A 22,040-nucleotide genomic window follows, 5' to 3' on the forward strand; every position below is an offset into this window, starting at 1 on the left:
AATTCACCTCTAGCTAAAACGAAATTAGTTCCTCATGTTTGCACTTAAACAAAGATAACTTAAATTAAACATTGAAAACAAAACCTGCAAAGCTTCAACATTCTTTATATTTTTTTCTTTGAATTTCTCTCTAAAAGCTCTCTGAAAATCCCCCCCAAAACCTGCAGCACAATCATGTTTATATAGGGTAGGGGTCACGGCACCAATCCTTGAGAAAAAGGATTAGGTTGTTCGCATTGTTTTAGGACTCCTTAAATCAGATAGGAACTGGTTTAATGTGAAAAGGAATCCCCCTTGCAGCTGGAAATAAGGTAGGATAAGATTAGGATAGGATAAGATAAGGTTAGTTTGGATAATGTTGGATAAGATAAGGTTGGTTAAGATAATGTTCCTTCTTTTTAGCTGATTCCTTATCCTCCAAGTCTTGATTTAATTTCTCCATATTTATAGCACATTCCTAGCCTCTTTAAACTTCAAAAACGTCCATCCATTATGCTCCATTCATATGTTGTCCATTCCAAGGCCAAAACTGCTCTAAAATGCTCCAAATTGCCTTTTCTTGCCACTTTTGCCATTTGAACCTACAAACACACGAAAATAGCTTAAATTACTATAATAAACAGAAACTAACTCACTAAATGCAAAAAAATAAGAAGTCGCATAAATATGCTCCTATCAACTTGAACTAAACCACCTTGGTCCAATTCGGCTAGTTCTCTCGATTCTTTGTTTTTTTTTTCAACAGTGCTTGACGTGTTAAGAGGAATCATGAAGTGACAACATTTTACAATACTAACATCCATTGTATTAAAAATCTCCACCTAGCGTAGTTTAGGCCCTGCCTAAGTGTTAGGCAATTGGCCACTGTCTCAATTAATCCTTAGGCTTTTGAAAATTAAGAAATGGTGCCTAGAAATGCTTAGGCACTTGCCAAAACATCCTAGGAACCACTTAGCCCACCCAGACCCACCTAAGCACCCGCCTAGGTCGTGACTCCCTTAGAAAGAAAATAGATAACATTCTTTTTGCATTTTATTTTTTTCAATAATTTGTAAGAGACTTGTTGAATACTTTGATGAACACACATTATATGCCATTATATTCTTATTTCCTGTGATACCCCATCCTTAATTTTTTGTATTTTATATTATTGAACGTATGAAATTAAAAAATTGCCCTTGAGGCATGAACATTGTCTTTCATTGATCGTCTCGGCTTAATGCTTGTGACTAATTTTCTTAGTTTATTCTTATTGTACACATCGCTACGAACGTGTGGGCATGAACATATTTGAATTTGGAGCAATAACAAAGTTTTTATGAATTTCGAGACGTCGAACGTTTTTAGGATATTTCACGTTTCGTCTTAATGGCCTTAATTTGTGAGCTACTAGGACCCATAAATTATCCTTCTCCCTTGCTTTTTTCCCTATTCCTCGAGACACCTCCCCTTCCCCGTTTGCTTTCTGTCAATTCTCTCTCTAAACTCCATGGTTTCTCTCTCTTTCTCTAAGCTCTCTCTCAATTCTCTCTTTCTCAGCCCTCCCCGAGGCCACCATACACGACACAATAACAACAATGACCACACCCCCTACCACCACCCAACAACCCTAGTTGTGAACCCATAAATGAACGAGAACACCCCAAACTCCTTCTCCATCGCTGAACAGTGCACCATCACTGTTCATGAAACTCTTTGGTGAGTTTCCACCTACTCCGGCAAAGGTAAGCCTCGAACCTCGTCCAAAATTGTAGATCATGCCTTGTTGTATGTTTGGGAGTAGTTTGGAGAAGTTTTGGTGATGTTTGGAAATAGGAAACTTATGGGGAAAGCTTCCCTAGTTTTTTGGCAAGGACCGCCACTTTGCAGCCATTTTTCAGCCAACTCCATCCACTACTCGGTCCCAACTTGGTATGAATCTCTTCTCCTCATGTCAAACTTCATTTTAGGTTTTGAAACATCGAAAATGGTTGAGAAACGAACTCGAACGGAGCTCAGGAAGTTTGCCTATAAACCGGGTAAATCTCAAGCCTCGCAGGAAGGTGAGTAGCCTTTACTTGCGGGTCCATAGGGTTGCGTGTGGTGCAGTAGTGGTCGCGCGTGGAGCACAAGGGCCTCCTTGGAGGTATTGTGTTCGACGACTTTCCAGCGACTCAACTCAGCGAGTGGTGGCGCGTGAGGTAAGGCATTGCCTTTCGAGCCGCCACCCTGTAGTGGCGTGTGGGTGAACTCGAGGTCCCCTGTTAGGTTTTTCGACATTTTGAGTCCGATTACGACGTCCGTTTTCCTAAATTCAATCGTCTTCTTAGGGTTTACTAAAATGTTCTCTTTTGTGCTTAGGTGTGTCGTTTGAGGTGACCCCGTCCTCCCTATTGTTGAACGACACATTGGTAACAAAGTACTTGTGAGTGTCCCCTTCCAAAATGCATGATTTTATTACTGCATACATGAAAAACATGATTTTATGACGTTTATTGAATTTTTGGATTTACGCTTTATGAAATATCATGCTTTATCGAATTTACGTTACTGAGATATTTATGAATATGATTTATGATATGATGTTTGAGCTATTAAGCTTCGATGAGATATATTTTGGAAAGATTATGTTCATGATTTTCTATGCTTACTTAGTGGGTATTCATACATATGTGCCTTTGGGAGGGTGATGTAGTGCCTTCGGGTGAATGATATATGTGCCTTCGGACGGGCGATGTAGTGTCTTCGGGCGGGCGATGTAGTGCCGTCATGCGAAAGATATATATATATATATATATATATATATGCATTCGGGTGGGCGATGTAGTACCTTCGGGCGATTGTGATATCATTACTAAGCACACTATATGATATATGTTTTATGAAAGTTTTATGGCATGCCGGGGTTTCCGAAAAACCTAATACTTATTATGCTATATGAGTTTTCTAAAATTGGGGATTAGTACGTTGAAGAATAATTGTTTTGGTATTATATATATATAAACGTGGTCCCCTCAAGTTTTGTTTTGTGCCTCCTTAAGGATCTAGGAACGAGACATACGATCTGAGCTACGAGGCATTCCCATATCAGTAAAAATTGTGTCGTCATCTCTGCGTAGGACATCTCTTGTAATCGCACTTTCTAATATCCCTTCCGCTTGTATTTCGAATTAGTAGTATGCTCTGAACATATCACTTTTAAATTGTTGGCAGTTGAAAATTCTCCTTTGGTCCAGAGACCCATACCTTATTACTATTATTTTGTTAAGGTTTGTTTTTGGATATTAAATTGTGTTGTTACGTACGAAAATTATATGCATTGTTTTACATGTTCTCGGCATATGCATTCATGAAATGGCTTGTGTCACCTTCGGGTGTCGGCCAGCACGTGGCCATCTTGTTGTCCTTCGGACAACGGGATTGGGGCATGTCATGTCCTATGTTTTCATTATGTTCGAATACTTTATAATATATTTGTCAATCTATTTTGCAGTTTATGACGAAATTATATATTTTTTAATATAAACAGACACTTATTTATAAGATATACAATAGATTTACTTAAATTCACCTAGTCCACCTAGGTTCCGCCTAACTGCCTAGGCGCTAGGCCTCAAGTTGCCATTGCCCAACTAGCGCCTAGCATCTTTTAGAGCCTTACTAACATCATAGTCAAAATCTTTCATTCTCTATATTATTTATAGAAATACTCATTTAGTCATCTATATGAATCATACAAATTAACGATTTATTATAAAAAAAATAAACAGTCAATTTGTTACTACAATTGTTGTTGATTTGTTTAACGCATATAAGTTGTCCAAGTTAAATGAATTTGTTTAAAGATAATCTTTACGACGATTGTCTGGAGCAAGGTATAAAATATTGATGATATCGGAAATATCGGTAGTCCAAAAACACGGAAATTTCGATGGAAATATCGGGATATTATCGATATCAATAAAAATTGAATAAAAACCACGGCAATTATAAGAAAAACTTGGAAATTTTCATTGAAACTTTGCAGGATGTTTATTTAGTCAATTATCTATTAGTTTATCACAAAAAATTGGAAGGAAATGCATTGCATGATAGATATAACTGATTTAAGTTGATTATATAGCGAGCTGGCAAACATTGTGAATGTAGAAAATATGTAGTAATTAATGAAAGAAGTTTAAACACACCATAATCATTTATATATAGTGAATTAGTACAATATTTTACACTTTATACATTGCATGGTAAGATACATGAGTGACTTAGTAAGGTCTAAAATATCGATGATATCAGAAATATCGGTAGTCCAAAAACACGAAAATTTCAATGAAAATATCGAGATATTATAGATATTTTAGACCATGGTCCGTAGAAATATAGTCACACGAGAGAAGTATTGTGTTTTTACCCAACCCCTCCCTAATTAAAGGTTTTAAAATGGTATGAAAAGTTACTTTTGGCCCTGGTGTTCCCAAAAATCCTATTAAATTTGAAATTTTGGCTCCATTTTAGGCAAACTTCGAGGTCATTGAGAGTCTAAAAGAAAATACAAAAATTTGAATCGAACGGTCTTTTCATCTTCTCCCTCTCTCCTTTCATCATATATACATCTTTCTACACTGTGTAAGCCATTGACTCTTACTAAGCACCAACAAAGAGAGAGAGAGAGAGAGAGAGAGAGAGAGAATGGCTGTTCCTCAAGATCAGAAACAGTGCTCCAAGGTCCAATCTTTCTTCCTTTCTCTTCTCTCTCAGATTTTTGGATGTTTATTTCTACTTTAATCTGAGTTTTTGACTGTTTTTTGTTTTTGCTGATATGAGTTCAGCAGAGTAATAGGGGGAGGCCACCGAAGGAGAAGGAAAAGTTGCTTAGCAAGAAATCTTCATGTCTGAAACCGATTGTATGAAACAACACCATATATAATGTTCTATGTTTTCTTATTGTATTACCAATTCCTGTGCATATATTTTTTCTTCTTTTTTCGTATTTTCTTGTTTTGAACTGTACATGGTTTCATGATTATATTAAGTTTAGAATTAATCGAATATTATGAAATATGAAATTTTTTAAATGGGTTTTTGCTAGGAAAGTTTTAGGACAAACAGTATCTTCAAACTACCAAATCATTAAGAAAACTGATAATCCAATTAAGCCTTACGAAAATCCTCAAACTATTTGGGTCTCAAACAATATTTTGCATATTGGGCCGGACTAAAATGTACCAGCTCAATAGGCTTTTGTATTTTGAAAAATAAAAATACAAGCAGTAGCATGGAAAATTGAACTTAAGGCTTCGAGTGTATCCATGTTAACATAGAGCTCAAAGGAAAAAAAAAAATTTTAAAAGGGGGACATGGGTTAAGTGCATCTACTTGGTGGCTCTTTTACTTTGCAAACTTATCCTAGGTTTTTTATTTTTTTGGTTTGTTCAAATTTCAAATTAAATTGTTTTCTTTTAAAATTAAGTTAGCAATAATCTTTTGAGCAATAAGTATTTTCTTGCATAAAATTATCAAAATTTAAGTAACTGCCACGTGTTTGTTGAGTGTCCCAAAAATCACACTGTCAAAAGAAAAATACCATTTAACCACGAGTTGATGGTCCAGTGGTAAACAGCGGATTACGAAGCTTCCTTCAACCACTACAAAAATGTGTGGAGGTCTTGGGTTCGAAACTCACTGCTGTTGTGGAAGTCAGATTTATGATCAAAAGGAGGTTAAAATGATTTTATGAGTCTTCTTGACATTTGAAAGAAATGGATAACATTGATTGCTACTTGTCCCCCTTTTTTTAAAAGAAAAAAAGACAAAGAAAAATAGCACTTTACTTGCTGTACAAGTTAGGTAGACAGTAGGAGTTAGTGGGGGAGCTGCACAACTGTAGTGGCATTATTGGGTAACGGCCACGTGTTTGTTGAGTGTCGTTTATAGGTCTTCAGAAGGCAAAATTTAGAGTAACCCTAGGGAATTACATTTTTTAAATTAAACTTGTAAATTAAATAATATGGTTGTAGATGATTAGATTATTAATTAAGTGTCAATTAATATGTTGATTTATTATTGATAACACATTATTTGATTTGCAATTTAATTTAAAAAATTTAATCCTCTCTAGCATCACTCCAAAATTTAATCCTCTGGTAAAGTGTAGAACAAATCATTACTGCAAGTTTTCTGTTGTCTTCTCCAGAAAAAAAAAGAACTTTACTTTTCCCTCCTTTCTATCTCGGTTGTAAAAAACTCTGAGCATTTTAATTTCTTTAATTGTTTTGTTATTGTTTCCCCTTCCCTTACAGTTGATGCAAATACTGAGTTAACTGAAAAACCTTGCAAATTCTTGAATGCAGGTGGTCAGTGCCAATCCTAAAAGGTCAGTGGTATATTTTTAATTTGTTTTTATTTGTAATAAATGTTCTTTACACGACGATATCCTAAACCCTAAACTACTTAAATTTACGCGGTGGTTGAAACTTGGGTGCATATAGCAGACTAACTGCCTTATTTAACTGGCTTGACTTGCGTCTACTATTATAATTAATCTTAGTCTTCTTACTAACAGTAATAAAAGAAAGAGAGCTACAGTAGATAGCTTGTATGGTACTTGCCAAGCACCGTCTTCTGTTCTGGAAAGAGCCAAGGAGGTGGAGGCAACCCTAGATCCTAGGTTTCCTGTCCTGCTCAAAGTTATGCTGCCTTCACATGTTACCGGAGGATTCTGGCTTGTAAATCCTAATCTCACTCTCTTCATAGTTTGTGTTATTTACATACATTGACTAGTATGAAGATGTAATTTATGGGGACTTAAATTTGGTTTGGCAGGGTCTTCCTAAGAAGTTCTGCTGTGAGAATTTGCCAAAACAAGATACAATGATTGTTTTGGAGGACGAAAGTGGGGAGGAGTTCCACACGAAATATCTTGTGGAGAAGGTGGGACTGAGTGGTGGATGGAGAGGGTTTTCGATTGCTCACAACCTGCTGGAGGGAGATGTTGTCGTCTTCCATGTACTCGCCCCTTCCAAGCTTAAGGTAATTGGTAACTTCTTGAAATGTATGTGTGCATCCATTGTGAATATTCTACAAATTGTTAGGTTGCAAGTGCCTTATGATACATCATGTTAAAATTGTTGAATTGGAGAAGACAATCAATGCCTCTAGAAAATGTTGTCATAATTTTGGACCAAAGCATGCAAATCAAATTGCTATCAATGAGTTTATACAGAAGCTAGATGCTAGTGTGGCTATTATGTTTGTGACGATAACTAGAATGTTTATCTTGCAATTTGAAAGAACAATTTCGTTAATTGTACATCCGGATTTGTCATAATGTTTATCTGGGAGAATTTAAGAGAAAGGATAACACTGATTCACTAAAGTTAAGAATTCTAGTGGATCCCTTAAATCCAGACTGTTGAGCATAGACTATAGGAATTTCACCTCTTTAAGATGCTACTTATGAATCCATACGAACAACTCAATTTTTTTTCCCTACTTGTTTAGGTGTACATTGTCAGATCAAATGGTTCAGATGATTTGGACGGTGCTCTTGGCCTGATGAGATTAGATGCTTGCACTAAACAGATGGATACTGGTAAGTCCCTTCAATATTGACCAAGTTGTTTTGCTAAATGTCTTGACAATTACGATTCTTACTTTCTTGATTCCCCTGTATCATTTCTTTAAATTAAATCATGCAGGAGACATTATTGCATGTGAAGGGGAAGATAGTGAGAATTTGGAATCTATTCCTGATGACAATGCAATAGCCTTTGATACAAAATCTGGTCTGTCATCAGACCATTCTGGAAATGATAGTGAAAATCTCGATTTTGAAGTTCTGGATGGACTTAGACTTTCAGAAACTGTTGTCACTTTTGAAGAAGTGAACTGCATGGAGAACTTCAACGTTCTCGTCAATGGTTTAAACATAAACTCAAAGTTTTCGAAACACATTCTGAGAAAGTACTATGAGCTTTGCTGCAGTCAGAACGCCTTCCTTCATGAACAACTTATCGAGGGTCTGAACTGCAAACTGGTTGCTGGAGTAATTTCTGAGACAGTCAACATTGCAGATGCCATCAGGGCCTGCAAAATAACTACCTCGAAAGGTAACTTTTCCACTTGGGATACGACTTTGAAAGCCTTTGACGATTTAGGCATGAATGTTGGGTTCCTGTCTGCCCGGCTGGACCATCTCACAAGTCTTGGTTTAAAATCAAAAAGATTTAAAGAGGCTAAACTTGAAAAGGACCGAGCGGAAGAAGAGAAGAGAAACTTGGAGGCAAAGCTTACTGAAGTTCAGAACGCAATTATTAGGCTCGCCTCTGAGATGAAGACTCTAAATACGAGTTCAGAGAAGCTTGAGCTTATGTTTCAAGAGGTGGCTAAAGCCCCTTGGTGATGAGAAAACTTCAATGCCTCTCGTTCATTTTTTTTTGGTACAAGTAAAAGGTAATTCAGGACCAGAACTGTGCCAAAGCTACATGGTGAAGAAACGTTGTGTCATGACTCTTGCCTTCTCTGTGGAGTCACATGCGCATCGATCAATTGGTAATATTTTGCATAGAAATCGGCAAGGTAGTTACGAACTTGCAGTGATTTTGGGAAACTTGACGGTAGAATTTTGTTCACCGGAGGTATCAGTAGGTACCGAGTAGGGAGGAATTATTGTTCATTCTGGTTCTCTCTTTTGTAATTTCCATATGAATATGTAGTCTACTTGGCAAAGCTCCTCCTCTCTTACACAACACACAAGCAGTTGATGTGAGATCAGATAATGCAGTCAGTTGTGTATTTCCATGCCCCAAAAAATTGCAACTAAACCATATCCGAGGAAATATTTTTAGAGCAAATGTTTCTTTTAATGGTTTACGTGACACTGCCTCGAATATTTGTCTTAACCTGCATTAATATGTCCTGCTAGAGAGATTAAATTTGTAGACAAAATTTGTAAACTAAATATGTGTCATCAATAGAAATGAGCATATTTATCAACGTTTAAATAATAATCAAATCATCAATTTCTATGTCATTTAGTTTACAAAATTTTGTCTATAAATTTAACACGTTGAGCAACAAGAATAATAAAATGCCCCCATGCAGGATCAAACTACAGACCTTCAGTTTACAAGATTGACGCTCTACCACTGAGCAATAGGGGCGTTTGTGTTATAAATTTAATCTACTACTTTTATTTGGTACCCGCACATAGCGAGTGGTGCCCTACTAACCTAAGTAGCTTAGAGTGTGCTTAAGGTGATATCACAATACCATATGGTGGTGAACAAATTTCAAACATCATGCCTCGCTTGGACCTAGGCTCCATCACCAATCAATCACTTTTTTCAACAAAAACTAAATAACTGTCTGTGTGGGATAAACTTATTTATTTATATAGTTTTTATACAAGTAATACCGAGCTCTATATAAGTAACTTGAGACCAAATACTTCGATTGTGTTGATGAAGCGTTGGTTTTGTGTGAGTTTCTAAGCAAAATCTATAGTATTTTTAAATAAGAAGTTATTGGAACTTCAAAAATTTCATTTTGCTCTCCAAATTTTCTATAATTAAAAAGAAAAATATAATTGTGAGGAGTGTAGAATGAGATTTTTGGAGTGCTAATAACAGTTCCCTTTAAAATAACTTTTTAGAGTTTATGTTTGATGAGATTTATAGGCCACCTTCAAAAGAGTCAAAATAAAGTGCATTGGCTCGCTGAAGTCGTCGTTAGTGTTTTTTTTCTTCTTAGTTTTGTGTTTTAGGCATTGCTTGGAAGCTCGAAATATACTGACTATTTTAGTTGGATGTGATAAATAGTCATTGGATAGTACTGACTAAATTAGTCTGGCGTTTGGTACAATATCAGACTAATGACCATATTATTTATACTCTATTTAGTACTATACCGGATAAGAGGAATTCAAAATATTATTACTTTTAAGATAAAAATTGATGATTAATGGAAAAAAAAAAGGAATTTTTTTTTACCAAATGGATAAAAAACAAGAACAAAATCTTGTTTGTCATTTTGAACTTTGATATTGCATTTCCTATTTGTCCTCTATTTAAATCAAATTGTTTAAAAAAATTGAAATCATATCTTCCCCAGATCTCTTCGTTGCCCTAGAGGAGACGGGGAGAATAGAGTCGACTAGAGGAGACGGGGACAACATAGCGAGAGGAGGCGGAGAGAACGGCAACGGCAAGGGAAAGCGAGAGAGAATCAAGTTCACGTGAGAGAGAAGGAGAGGGACTCGACTAATTATATGCCTCTTTTTGACAGGTTTATTAAGAGTGTGTATGTCGAATAAAATAAGTGAAACAGATTAAATTAAGAGTGTGTATGTCGAACCACAATCTCATAACTCATGCTTTAAACATTATAATGTTAGATTTTCGTTCAATTTTCTGTCAATTTGGCTATTAAATGATGATGAGGTTGGATTGGGGCCTACTCATTTGCCAATGGGAATAAAAATTAGCAATCACAATTAATTAAAAGAATCTCTCACCATTTCTCCCTGTTGCTAGATTCTGCAAGGAAGAAGGCCGAAAAATTCTGGCTCTATTCAACACTTAAATCTCCACCAAAACTATTTGGACCTGAATTTACACTATCAGCTGATGCAATCAGGGCGGTTGATAAACATAACTCTCAACTGTTGTATGACAAAATAGTTAAGATAACTATTATTAAAGGATATATTGTGGTTTTAATCATGATATTATCCTTTAATAATATATCAATTTATCTAGATTGATTATGATCAATATCCTGGCGTTTGTTTGGAAATGGATTTCTCTGCATGGGATAATATTAAAGGAGAATGGTTATATAATAACCAATGGTCAGAAAAAGAATTGCAATTCTCTAGTCGGCACATGAATACACGTGGAGGGCCGAGAAATGTGATGAAGTTGAATTTTTTGATAATGCATGATTGCACCTGGACAAACTTGGTGGAAAGATTAAGAGTTGATTGACGTGATGCCTCGGTTGAAATGCATGGCTGGGAGATAAACTTGCATGCTAATTGGTTCCAGCACAGGAGGTCATCAAATACTTGGATTAGGATTGCTTTGCACAAAATAGGGAGATAATGATGGAGATTTTAAATTGGTTAGATAATTGCATGATAACTCCATGCATTTAGTTGAGTCTGATCCATGCCAAACCGCGTTAAAGATCAAACGCAATACTCAAGGATTAAGTCAACACGTCCTTATAACTACAGAGGTAGTGGCAACGAGAGAAGGCCTCTTCAATTCAACACACAAAACTGCCCTGCATAAACTCTCACTCTACGCGAAATCTCTCAACAACCTTGATATCTTTATTTTCTTTTTCTCTCACCAACACATCTTCAGTTTGGATAAATAACACTGTGAAGGCAACCGACGACATCTTTGGTTTGAATAAACAACACTAGAGCTGTAGAATCAGCCGATCAAGGAGCATATTCAGTTTGGATAAATAGCACTGCTTCCCAGTTGATTGATTACCTATCCAAGTCTCGGTTGACAAGGATTTTCGAATCCTTGTTGGTAAATGTCATCTCATCAGCAGTCTTGGCGAAGTGGGGTGTTACCAGATTATTACATTCAGCACATTGAAAGCCAAATCTGATATTGAATTTAAAAAAACTAGTAGCCTTGTCTTCAGGCTCTAGAACCCGAAGGCCAAGACGTGTTCCTTCCTTGACTGTAGTTGCAAGATCAAGAAGTCGGCAGGGCGCTAAACGCAACAACAACACATTTTACTCCCCGGCCGAGCTCGGCCGACGAGTTGGCACACCCCACACACAACCGAAAGACTTAGTTAGCTTATTAATTACTCGACATGTCCGCCACGTAAGTTTGGTAGTTTTTTCGGATCAACAAAAACATACAAAATTTATATCAAAACGTATATCAGAGAACAAGGAATATAAGTGTACCCTTCTTAGGCTAAGTCGTGGCCAAAGAATGGTATAAGAACGGCTTGGAAGGTTGTGGGTTTCGCCGAAAAAACTAGGGAGAGTGTACCCCACGTTTCTGAGTCATAGAGCTCTGCTCTCGATTGGGCGTCATAACGTCGTTAAGACGGAAAGCGTCAGGTTTTTCTTGAAATCCATGCAGGCAAGCTGCAACTCGGAAGTTTTTTTGTTAAAGTGAATAATACCAAAAAATTTTCATTAAAATTTCTTATTTTTTGTCGTTGTCCAACTCAAGGCTAGATTTTGTGTTGATAATGGTTGTTATGTCTCAAACAAGGCTAGATTCGAGGTTTTGTCAAACTAGCCTTGAAAATCTAACAATATTAAAACTATGTTGAAGGAATAAATAAAAAATTGTGTCCAATCAAGGCTAGAAAATGAATGACTCGTTAACAAAACTCATCCATTTAAATCACCTTCCCCGCATCCAACAAAACAAAATATTGAATACAGAAGGGATTATTGACTATTAATGACTGATCCAGCTCGTCTACCAGCTCTGCAACGTTGTTAGAAATATTGTTAGACATTTAGTGATTTAGTTGAGTCTGTTGAGTTTCTTAGTTTCTACGAAAAGCTCCTTTGAGCTATGTACGGTTGGATCACAGCATAATAATCAAGCACAGTCTAATACAAACAATCTATCTATTCGTCAGCTCTCTTCTTTCTCTAGTTTCTTGTTTTTTTCTGCACTTACGGATTTCTTCATTTTATTATATTCCTGAGTTCTATTATCAGGGATTTGTTTCATGCATGTTTGATCTCCTTCTTATCTCATGAAAATGAAGAATATTAACCCCTACCATCAATATACCTAAAATTTTATGCGTTAGTAATCCCGCCCGTCCAACCCAAAATACTAAATGAGAATGTTTATACTTAATATCTACCATCAATATACCTAAAAATTGTATATGCCCTCCAATCCAAACCACTAAATGAGAATGTTTAATATACATTGAGGAAATTGTAGTAATGATCCTTTAACTTTAACCCAATTAAAGAAATGATCCTTCAACTTTGACTCAATTGGAGTAATGGTCTGTCAACATTAACCTAATTATAGCAATGGTCCCTCAACATTAACCCAATTATGGCAATGGTCATTCTAACATGATTCAATTTGATGGAATTCTGATGGAGTTGACAAAGGACCAGAATTGCACATTCTAACGAGTTAAGGGACTATGGTTAGGGAATTTTAGTTGAAGGACCATTGCTTCAATTGGGTTGAAATTGAGGGATCATTGCTACAATTTTCTCACATACTTAATATCTACCATAAATATACCTTAAATTTTAGTTAAACGAAAATGTAATAGCTAGTTGGCTTGTTTAATATCTTAATATCATCACACTTTTATTCTTTCTCTGATGACTCTGATGTCTAAATCATTACACACAATTTAGATGGCGAATTCGATGCCAAATTAAGTTGCCCATTAAGTGACTTAGCCTAACTCCCCCTCTCCTTAATGTAAAAATATTGATGTACTAAAAAAATCATATGAGATAGCTAAGGATCCATAAAAGTTCTTTCGGATTTCATTCATCTACATATTGTTGTAAAATTTCTTCTTGTGTTGCACAATCATTCATGCATGATGTGATGAGGGTTGGCTTGGGTTGGCTTTGTTGTTGCAGGTGGATGAAGGTTCCCTTGGGGTGGCTGTTGTTGGAGGTGAATAGTCGAGCCAAAATCGTCTTCGCCATGTGACTGCGATGGGGGTTCCCTTGGCGGATGTGTTGTTGGAGGAGCATAGTCGAACCCGAAATCATCTTCGCCATATGAGTTGCCAACTGGAGGTGGTTGAGTTGGAGGATGTGTCCTTGGAGGAGTTTAATCCACATTCAACTCATCAACATATAGTGCATTTTCTGTTGGCCAGCAGTTGTATATCCTTCTACTCCTGCAAGGCGAATTCCTTTCGAGAGAAAATATATTTAGTTAAGTGATTAAAGGTAGAGCCGAAAATAATACGGTGGGTGATTTTTGCACTTTCAGTTTCTCTTCTCCTGCATCTACACTTCTCTATTTTATTTTTAGTCTTCGTATATTAAATAAATTAAAGGAAAATCAAATGATTAAGGAAGGAGTGCATAATTAAAGAAAAAAGGGGAGTGTGAAACTATCGCTATACACACACACACACACACATATATATATATATATACACATACATGTTATATACATGATCACGAAGATAAAATAGCTAAATATATTATGACTTTCTTACCTTCAACATTGTTGTGATGAAAGAACAAGAGAACAAGAAAGACAAATGTGCAAAAAGTTTTCTTAGCGCTTGAATTTCTCATGTCAGCCTCAGCTTGCCCCACACCAAATCTTAGATGTGTTGATCGAATTGAGATGGATATATATGGTACAGGAAGTAGAGTGACGAAGAAGAAATTTTTTTGGTCATATATAACACAGGCATATGCATGCTTGGATGCACCCAACTACAACGTACATGGGAATCATGCATAACCACTATCTTTTATTTCCATTAATTTCTTATTTCATTTTCATGGAACTATTATTGAATCCATTTGAATGGAGGATATCTTAAGAGTAATTAGAGTTGAAGAACATATTTTCAAGAGTAATTAGGTTTGAAGGTTCTCGCAATCCACATAATTTTTTTTCATATAAAACTTGACATAATTTTTTTACTCAAAGAAAATTGATTGACTACGATCCACATTAGCAAATTCATTAAATACATACTACTTGATGTATGCAATTAATAATATGTAGATTGTAAGGGAGCGTTAATGATTTTTTTTCAAAAAAAAAGAAAGAAAGACATTAATGTCATAAATTCATTTCATATTAATATCAAATATGAGAACTGTTCACTTAATTCTATAAATCTGGCATAACGTTCATAAGTTGAAACAAAAACGTTAATGGAATACATGAAATGATCATATATCTGGCATATGGTTGATGGAATACATGAAATGTGAATACATTTAATTCTATTATTTTTATTATAGTTGTAATTAGTATTTTAAAACAAAAGATAAGTATTGTGGTATTTCTCTCACTTGTAAGTGAGAGATCTTAGATTCAATTCTCGCCAAAGGTGAATTTGAACCACATTTTTACTAGCCCATTGTGAGGGTTGGTTACACCGAGTGTGATCGTGCCAACGACAGTTGAGGTAAGTCTTGTTGAATCTGGTCAAGACCTATGCCTTGTGTTTGATTGTGCTTTCTAGGCCCATCTTCCGAATGACTGACAGTTGTAGAATGCTGACTGCATTGCCGGTGTCCACCAAAATTCTGTCAACAATGGCGTGGGCTAGTTGAACAGATATCACCAAGGCATCGTTGTGGGGAAAATTTACTCCTTTAGCGTTCTGCTTAGTAAAGCCGACGATTGGTTCAGGTACAGCGCTTACAACTTAAACATGGAAAACCGATCTCACATGTTGGATCTTCTTCTTCTTAGAATTGTTGGTGGCCCTATATGCTCAGATTTGGCAAATATGTCGTTGATTCAGATTGTCTTGGTTAAGCTCGACATCGGCGTCTGTTTCGCCTCGATTACGTAAGCGGCTTGTCAACATACTGGTTGCATTTACCTTTTTTCGAATTTCTCAAGATATCTCATCCATGTGATGCAATCATTGGTTGTGTGCCCTGGACCACTGTGAAATGCGCAGTACTTCATTTGGTCCAACTTAGAAGTATCCCCTTTCATGGGTTGCAGCATCTTGAACCATGGCTTGTCTTTGAGATCACGAAGGATCTGGTTGATCGGGACTGAGAAATTGAAGTACACCTTAGGCGCTAAGCCTCATTTCGCATGGGATCGGTCCTTGCATCTGCTTTCTGGCTTGTTTTTGTTATTGAGTTGCTTCTCGCTCGCCTTCTTTTGAGCTGGCTTCGAGTCTTTACGTGGCTATTCAAGTGGCTTTTATGAGTGCTTAACTTCATCCTAGAGAGTGCTTTTCTGGCAAAGCATAAGAATCTACCAGGGTCAAGTTCTCGCCCATGATTAACTCTTCGAAAAATGGGTGATCTGTTGGGTGCCCCATTCCTGATGGCTAAGCTCGCAATGCTATCATCACATACAACATCTTTGCCTTCTCTACCTTAAACCTCTTGACGTACGTTCAGAGTAACTCTTTCAGGTCCATCTTTATGTTGAAAATGTGGTCAAACCTATTCTTGATCAAGCGATAGGATGAATATTCCTTAGTGAAAACCAAGAAAAGTTCGTTGAAGTTTCGGGTTAAGCTTGGGGGCAAGGTGTGAAACCAATTTTGCACCTCACCTTGGAACGTTATGGCGAAGATTTTGCACATGAGAGTGTCATTGTTGCTTTAGAGGGTTATTGGGCTTTGGTAGTACATTAGGTGCCTGTTCGATTCTTTATCTACCTTGAAGAAGGTGAAATATGGTAGGCTAAACTTTCACGGTGGCTCTGTCTGCTCGATCGTGTTCGTGAATGGTGACTTACTCATGTTAGCCACGCCTATCTAAAGGGCATCGTCTATAGTTTCATTGCGCTGAAATCCGCACAGCTACTCCGTTACGAGCCTTGGTATTTCCTCTTGGATTTGCCCCTATTAGGGCAGCAGAGCCTCTGGCTGCCCTCGGTATTAACGTGTTGGCCTATGTTGCTCTTCTGTATAGCTTATTTTTGGCCTGTGAGCAAGCTGCTCGCCGTCATGCTTGGTCGGGGTTGTTAGTTAAACTAGAGCTGGATAACTCTTTGCTTTCCTCGGTCCCTCTTGCAACTGCTAGTTCGATGCCTCACATGAGAATCTCCTTGTGAACCTAGCCTCATGTAGACTCTTCGTCTAGAATGTCTAGAGTGCTCGTCGAAGTGTGAACCCAACCTCGAATGCACACCGACTCATGGGCTGAGTCGAGCATGAACGATTATCTGTGCACTAAGTCGGGATAAGACGTTTTCCCGAAGACCAAGCTGAGAGTGTACAATACCTGAATGCACGGTTCGTGGCAGGCTTAATGGTTGCTTGCTTGGACATCGCTAGAATGAGTCATGATCATCTGCCTTTGTCCTGCTTCAGGACACCTCGTCTAGGCACATTGCATTTCGATACGCTCAATGAGCTGATTCACTAAGGTGGTCTGCTGCGCGAGGGCGCTGGTTAAGTCGGTGACTTTCCGGGGAAGGTGATGTTTGCCATTTGGAGTAGTAGAGTATGGATAATGGGTGTCACCATATGTAAGTGTAATGAATTGCATGTATAAAACTTGGGCCCGGAGCAGGCATACCTGCAAAAAAAAAAAGGATGAAAATATCCTTGCGTTGATTGTCGGTTCGGTGGTCAGAATCTGGATCGCCTAAAGCAGTCATGGCCATAAGATGAGTCACTGGAATGGGTCGTAGGGTGGGCCACCTCGCCTGGGTAGCTGGAGCATGCGCGAGGATAGGCCACAGTTTGGCCCCCGACTGGCTGGGCTAGTGCATGTTTTTTGCAGGCTTGGGTTTAGTTGGTAGCAGCTGCTACTGCGGCTTGGGCTTGGGTTGCATTACCACAATATAGGCTATCACCAATGAAGCAAAAATCGACAAGAAATCCAATTTCTGTAGGAAATTTGGAAAAAATTTGACATAAAACAATTTAATGTCGGATTAGAATAGCGACACCAATGCTAGCGTCATGAAAGAGCTTCAATGTCGGTTTGTTCACTTAATCCGCCACTACACAGTGTCGGTTAAAAGTGACACTGATATTGATGTCGGTTTAAAGCGACGTATACTTTAACAATACGTCGGCTAAAAGCGACGTGATGTTCTGACATGATGGCGGTCATAACCGACATCAACTAGTAGCTAACAAATAAAATAGTGAATCTATTGTCGGTCCTAACAGACATTACCCAACATCTCGATAAATAAAATAATTATCATGCATTCCTACACAGATGTTACATGAGATGCAAACTTCACAGATTCAATTTATTCAAGAATTCAACTGGGGTCTTTGGGTGTAGAATTTCTTGTTAAATGCATTATATTTCATATAAATAAGGAAGTACAAATAACACATATATCGGAGCTATTAGAGAACCGGTTAGAAGATGAAGATAAAAAAATTAACAATTACATATGATACTAATCAGAGTTCCATGATTGCATATAATACTAGCAGCTACCATGATGTTTTTCCGTGCTTGCTGATAGGAGCATATTTATGCAACTGAGTTAGCCTGTTCTTATGCATTTATGTTGTTATTTCTTAGTTAATTATGTATTTTAAGCTATTTTCGTGTGTTTGTAGGTCCATAGGCCTTATAAAGCAATAAGATGCATTTTGGTGCATTTTGGAGCTGTTTTGGGCTTGTAATGAATAGCACATGCATGAAGCAAGGTTGATGGACGAAATTGAAGACTAAAGAGGCTAGGAATGTGTTAAAGAGAAAGAAGAATTAATGTAAAAAGGACAAAGAGCTCAGCCACAAAGGGGGGTCACTCCACCATTCACCTTTCCATCATTGCCGTGCTCCACCATTGCACTCCCTTTGGATTCCTATGCCGTGCATCATCATCCATGTTCCCTCCATTGACTCATTTGTTGCATCATTCCACTTCCTTTCCTTTGTCTACCATGTGTACAATATCCTTTCACCTCTTTGCACTCATTGATTCACCACTTACTCACCTTTTCACCCATGCCATGCATAACCACCCTTGTCCCCTTCATTATTTCAGATTTCATGCATCATTACATTGAATCATTGCACTCAATTGCTACACCATTCCTTGTTCCCTCCATCATTTCAGATTTCATGCATCATTACATTGAATCATTGCACTCAATTGCTATACCACTCCATGTTCCCCTCCATTTCCATGCACTTCCTCTATAAAAGGAAGTGTGTGTAACATAAATTGAGTTGAGTTTTTGCTTGATCATTCATCCCCATTTCAATACAACCTTCATCCAAACACATCCATTCATCTTTACATCCATTCCTCCATACAAACAAACCTTCAAACACTCACCAACACCTTGTGCCGTAGCAAAGGAAGGGAAGGAAAGTGCTTGGACGTACTTGTGTCCAACTTGGATCGTTGGAGCGTTTAGGTGTTTTCTTTCTTTTGTTTCTAATGTTCAAATTCATTTCCTTTCGTTTTGTTGTAAATATGAGTGGCTAAACCCCTCTTGGCTAGGGATGATTTCAAAGCCATGATTATGTGTGTAATATAATTTGATAAATTCCAGTTATGAACTCTTGAATCGTGAATGCAATTGGCTTAACTATTTGATTGATAACTTATTTGTATTTGTTAATTAAGGGTTGACACTTAATTGGCATGCATAAATCCGTTGCTAGAATATAAGGAAGTTTCACATAATTGTTACAAACTTATATTCACATGTAGTGAAGGTCGCTTATAAACGATCGCGTTAAGTTCAATTCCTAGCATAAGTGACATGATGTCATAGTTGCAAGTGCTTTGTCAATGCTTATGATTTTCATTAAACGTAATGATCTTTGATTGTATCTCTATTATGATGTCATGTAGGGAACTTTTGAAGAATGTTTTGGGTTGTCGAATGATGTCATCCAATCTAATAAAACAAGGAAAATCTGAGAGTTAACTAGTGATGTCACGGTTAATTTGGAGCATTGTCGTTCATAATTCAATGAAGTAGTAATTGGAAATCAAGTTATTTGCATACATGTCATGTGTGGAGAAAAAGCCTCTAGCTATCCCATTCATCATCTTATTTCTCAAATTTGTTTTACAATCTGTCTAGTTTTTCATGCTTGTTTGTTTGTTTCAACTTCATCCAAATCAAAACCCCCCTTTTAGTTTCTTGTTTCGAAGTGTTTCAAATCTGTTTTAGTTTGTGTTTTTAAGTGTTTTGAATCAAGTAAAAGTTAATTTTCGTCCAAAGTCATTCCTAGTGTCTAGTTTAAGTTTACTTGGTTGTTTTAAGCTGTTTTGAGTATTTTAAGTTTGCTTTGAGTCTTGTGAGTCTTGTTAAGTGTTTTTCAGTTTAGTTTTATGTTTTTGAGTTAGTTTAGAGGTTATTAGCAAGCCCTCCTAATCCCCGGTCCAGAACGATCCCTACTTATACTTGTACTACAATTATCAAAAGAGGGTTAAATTTGTGTGTTAAGATAATTTTCGCATTAAGTTTTTGGCGCCGTTGCCGGGGATTAGCAACTTTGCTAATCCCTCGTTATTTATTTTTTGCGTCTTTTGTCTTAGTTACTGATTTTGTTTTTGTTTGTGTCTTTTATTTTTACTTTCGATAGTTGATTTAGTTTTGTTGAATTCAGGTACTAGAGAAGCAAGACATGGATTTTCTACCATTCAAGCTCAATTGGCGGAACTTACTTCTCAATTGTCACAATATGCGGAAAGGACCACAATGCAAAGTGTCCCTACATGTGGTGTGTCCTATGGGCAAGGATATCCAACTCAGCAATGTTCTCAATTCGCTGCGAATGAAGATGCTTGGGGTTATCAAGGCCATAGCCAATCATGGGACAACATGTTTTCCAACGCTTACAATTCAGATTGGAGAGATTATTCAGATTACATAGAACCTCAACAATTCCAACAAGATGGATATTGGTAGCAAGAAGAGGAGTTCTATTCAAGACCTATGCAGCCATCACAACCTCATATACAATATGCTCAATCAAACTCAGGTTCGTCAACAGATTATGATCGAATTTTTGATGAAATAAATTCTTTGGTGCAGGGCTCACAAAATCAAGCCAAGGAGGCTCAACAAGATGGATATTGGCAGCAATCTGAGGAGTTTTATTTAACACCTATGCAGCCACCACAGCTTCCCTACAACAATTCCAATCAAATTCAAGTATGTCCACGGATAGTGATCAAAATTTTCAATTACTAACCTCTTTGGTGTAGGGGCAGCAAAATCAAAATGAAACAATACTTAATCAAGCTAAGGAGATGAGCGAATTGAAAAATCAACTTGGAGAGATTATGGAGTTCACGGCACAAATTCAAGAGCAAAGTGAATTCTCCAACTCAACTATTGAAAATTTGAAGGAAGATTTTGAAATCCATGATGCTATCACTTTGGGAAGTGCTATAGAGGTTGGAGGTGAACCCAAGACATCCAAACCAAGCCAAAACATGGATGAACATCTGCTGCTCGAAGAAGAGGAGAATAACAAGGCCATTGCAACGGAAGAACCACCTTTGCCGTAGCCCCATATGCCCTCTATGCCGTCCACTACAACCAAGGTAAGCCTATATTCAATTCGTCTTGACCCCGTTTCACCAAATGTCCTTATTCATTGCAGGATCATGCAATCCAAGGAAGAAGAGGGTGAGAAAGGCATCTTTGAAACCTTTCCAAAGAATCAAGAGCAAGAAGTGGATGGGGAATGTCTAGAATTCATCAAAGAAGATACACTTGAGACGAAAAATCCCAAAGAAGTTGGATTTTATGACACGGGACAAGTCATAACTCTCAAAACACCAAATCTGGCCAAGTCCCATATCTCTGCAACCTTCAAAAATGTGGTGTTTGTAATTGAGTTTGTGTTGGAGCAGACATACATAAACTTTCTTCATCTCCGAGAATGTCTTCCCAACGAAGTCTCTCGAGTCACTTAGTGTTCCTTATTCCTTGGGGTACCTCTGCAAACAACTCATCCAAAGCAAAAGTATTTCATATCATGAAGGTTGAAAGCAAGAGTATCACATATCATGCTTTCTCCATGTCCTTCTCCTTGTCGTTGTTTTCATCTGCGGGACAAAGAGAAAGAGAGCAATCAGCCAGCACTTGGTATCAATCTTCCGATCTGGAACCGACTGCCTGGAACCCCTTCCTGATTGCTTACCTAGCCTTGCTCTCGAGTACTCATCTTCAACATCTTATGCTTCCTCTTCGTCTACCACATCTGCTTGGGGAACATATAAGGGAAGTGAAAATGATACCTTGAAGCATGTGGAGACAATGTGCTACTTCATCCTCAACTAGGGACAAGGAGAAAGAAAGCAAATGGTGGGCACTTGGAAAGATTGAAGAAAGAAACAGACCATCATTTCTACCTCGTGCCTGCCTGCCGTGCAGAAGAAACAAGCAGAGAAGAATGCAGA

The 22,040-nt window shown here is 37.5% G+C and overlaps 1 protein-coding gene and 1 non-coding gene across 2 annotated transcripts; one reads left to right on the plus strand and one right to left on the minus strand.

The window, feature by feature from the left end:
* The first annotated feature begins 4,640 nt into the window (after nucleotides 1–4,640).
* Nucleotides 4,641–8,840, plus strand: LOC103413166 (B3 domain-containing protein Os01g0234100-like). The gene is made up of 7 exons (XM_017326219.3): nucleotides 4,641–4,701; nucleotides 4,806–4,880; nucleotides 6,327–6,349; nucleotides 6,539–6,701; nucleotides 6,799–7,005; nucleotides 7,477–7,567; nucleotides 7,674–8,840. Exons 1-7 carry the CDS (start codon nucleotides 4,666–4,668, stop codon nucleotides 8,375–8,377), a joined length of 1,299 nt encoding a protein of 432 aa, XP_017181708.2. The 5' UTR covers nucleotides 4,641–4,665; the 3' UTR covers nucleotides 8,378–8,840.
* A 225-nt stretch (nucleotides 8,841–9,065) lies between these two features.
* On the minus strand, nucleotides 9,066–9,137 carry TRNAT-UGU (transfer RNA threonine (anticodon UGU)). The gene has a single exon. It is a non-coding gene; the product is annotated as a tRNA-Thr (tRNA).
* Between the last annotated feature and the right edge of the window lie 12,903 nt (nucleotides 9,138–22,040).

This window comes from Malus domestica, chromosome 10 (genome assembly GCF_042453785.1).
Source record: "Malus domestica chromosome 10, GDT2T_hap1".
NCBI lineage: Eukaryota > Viridiplantae > Streptophyta > Magnoliopsida > Rosales > Rosaceae > Malus > Malus domestica.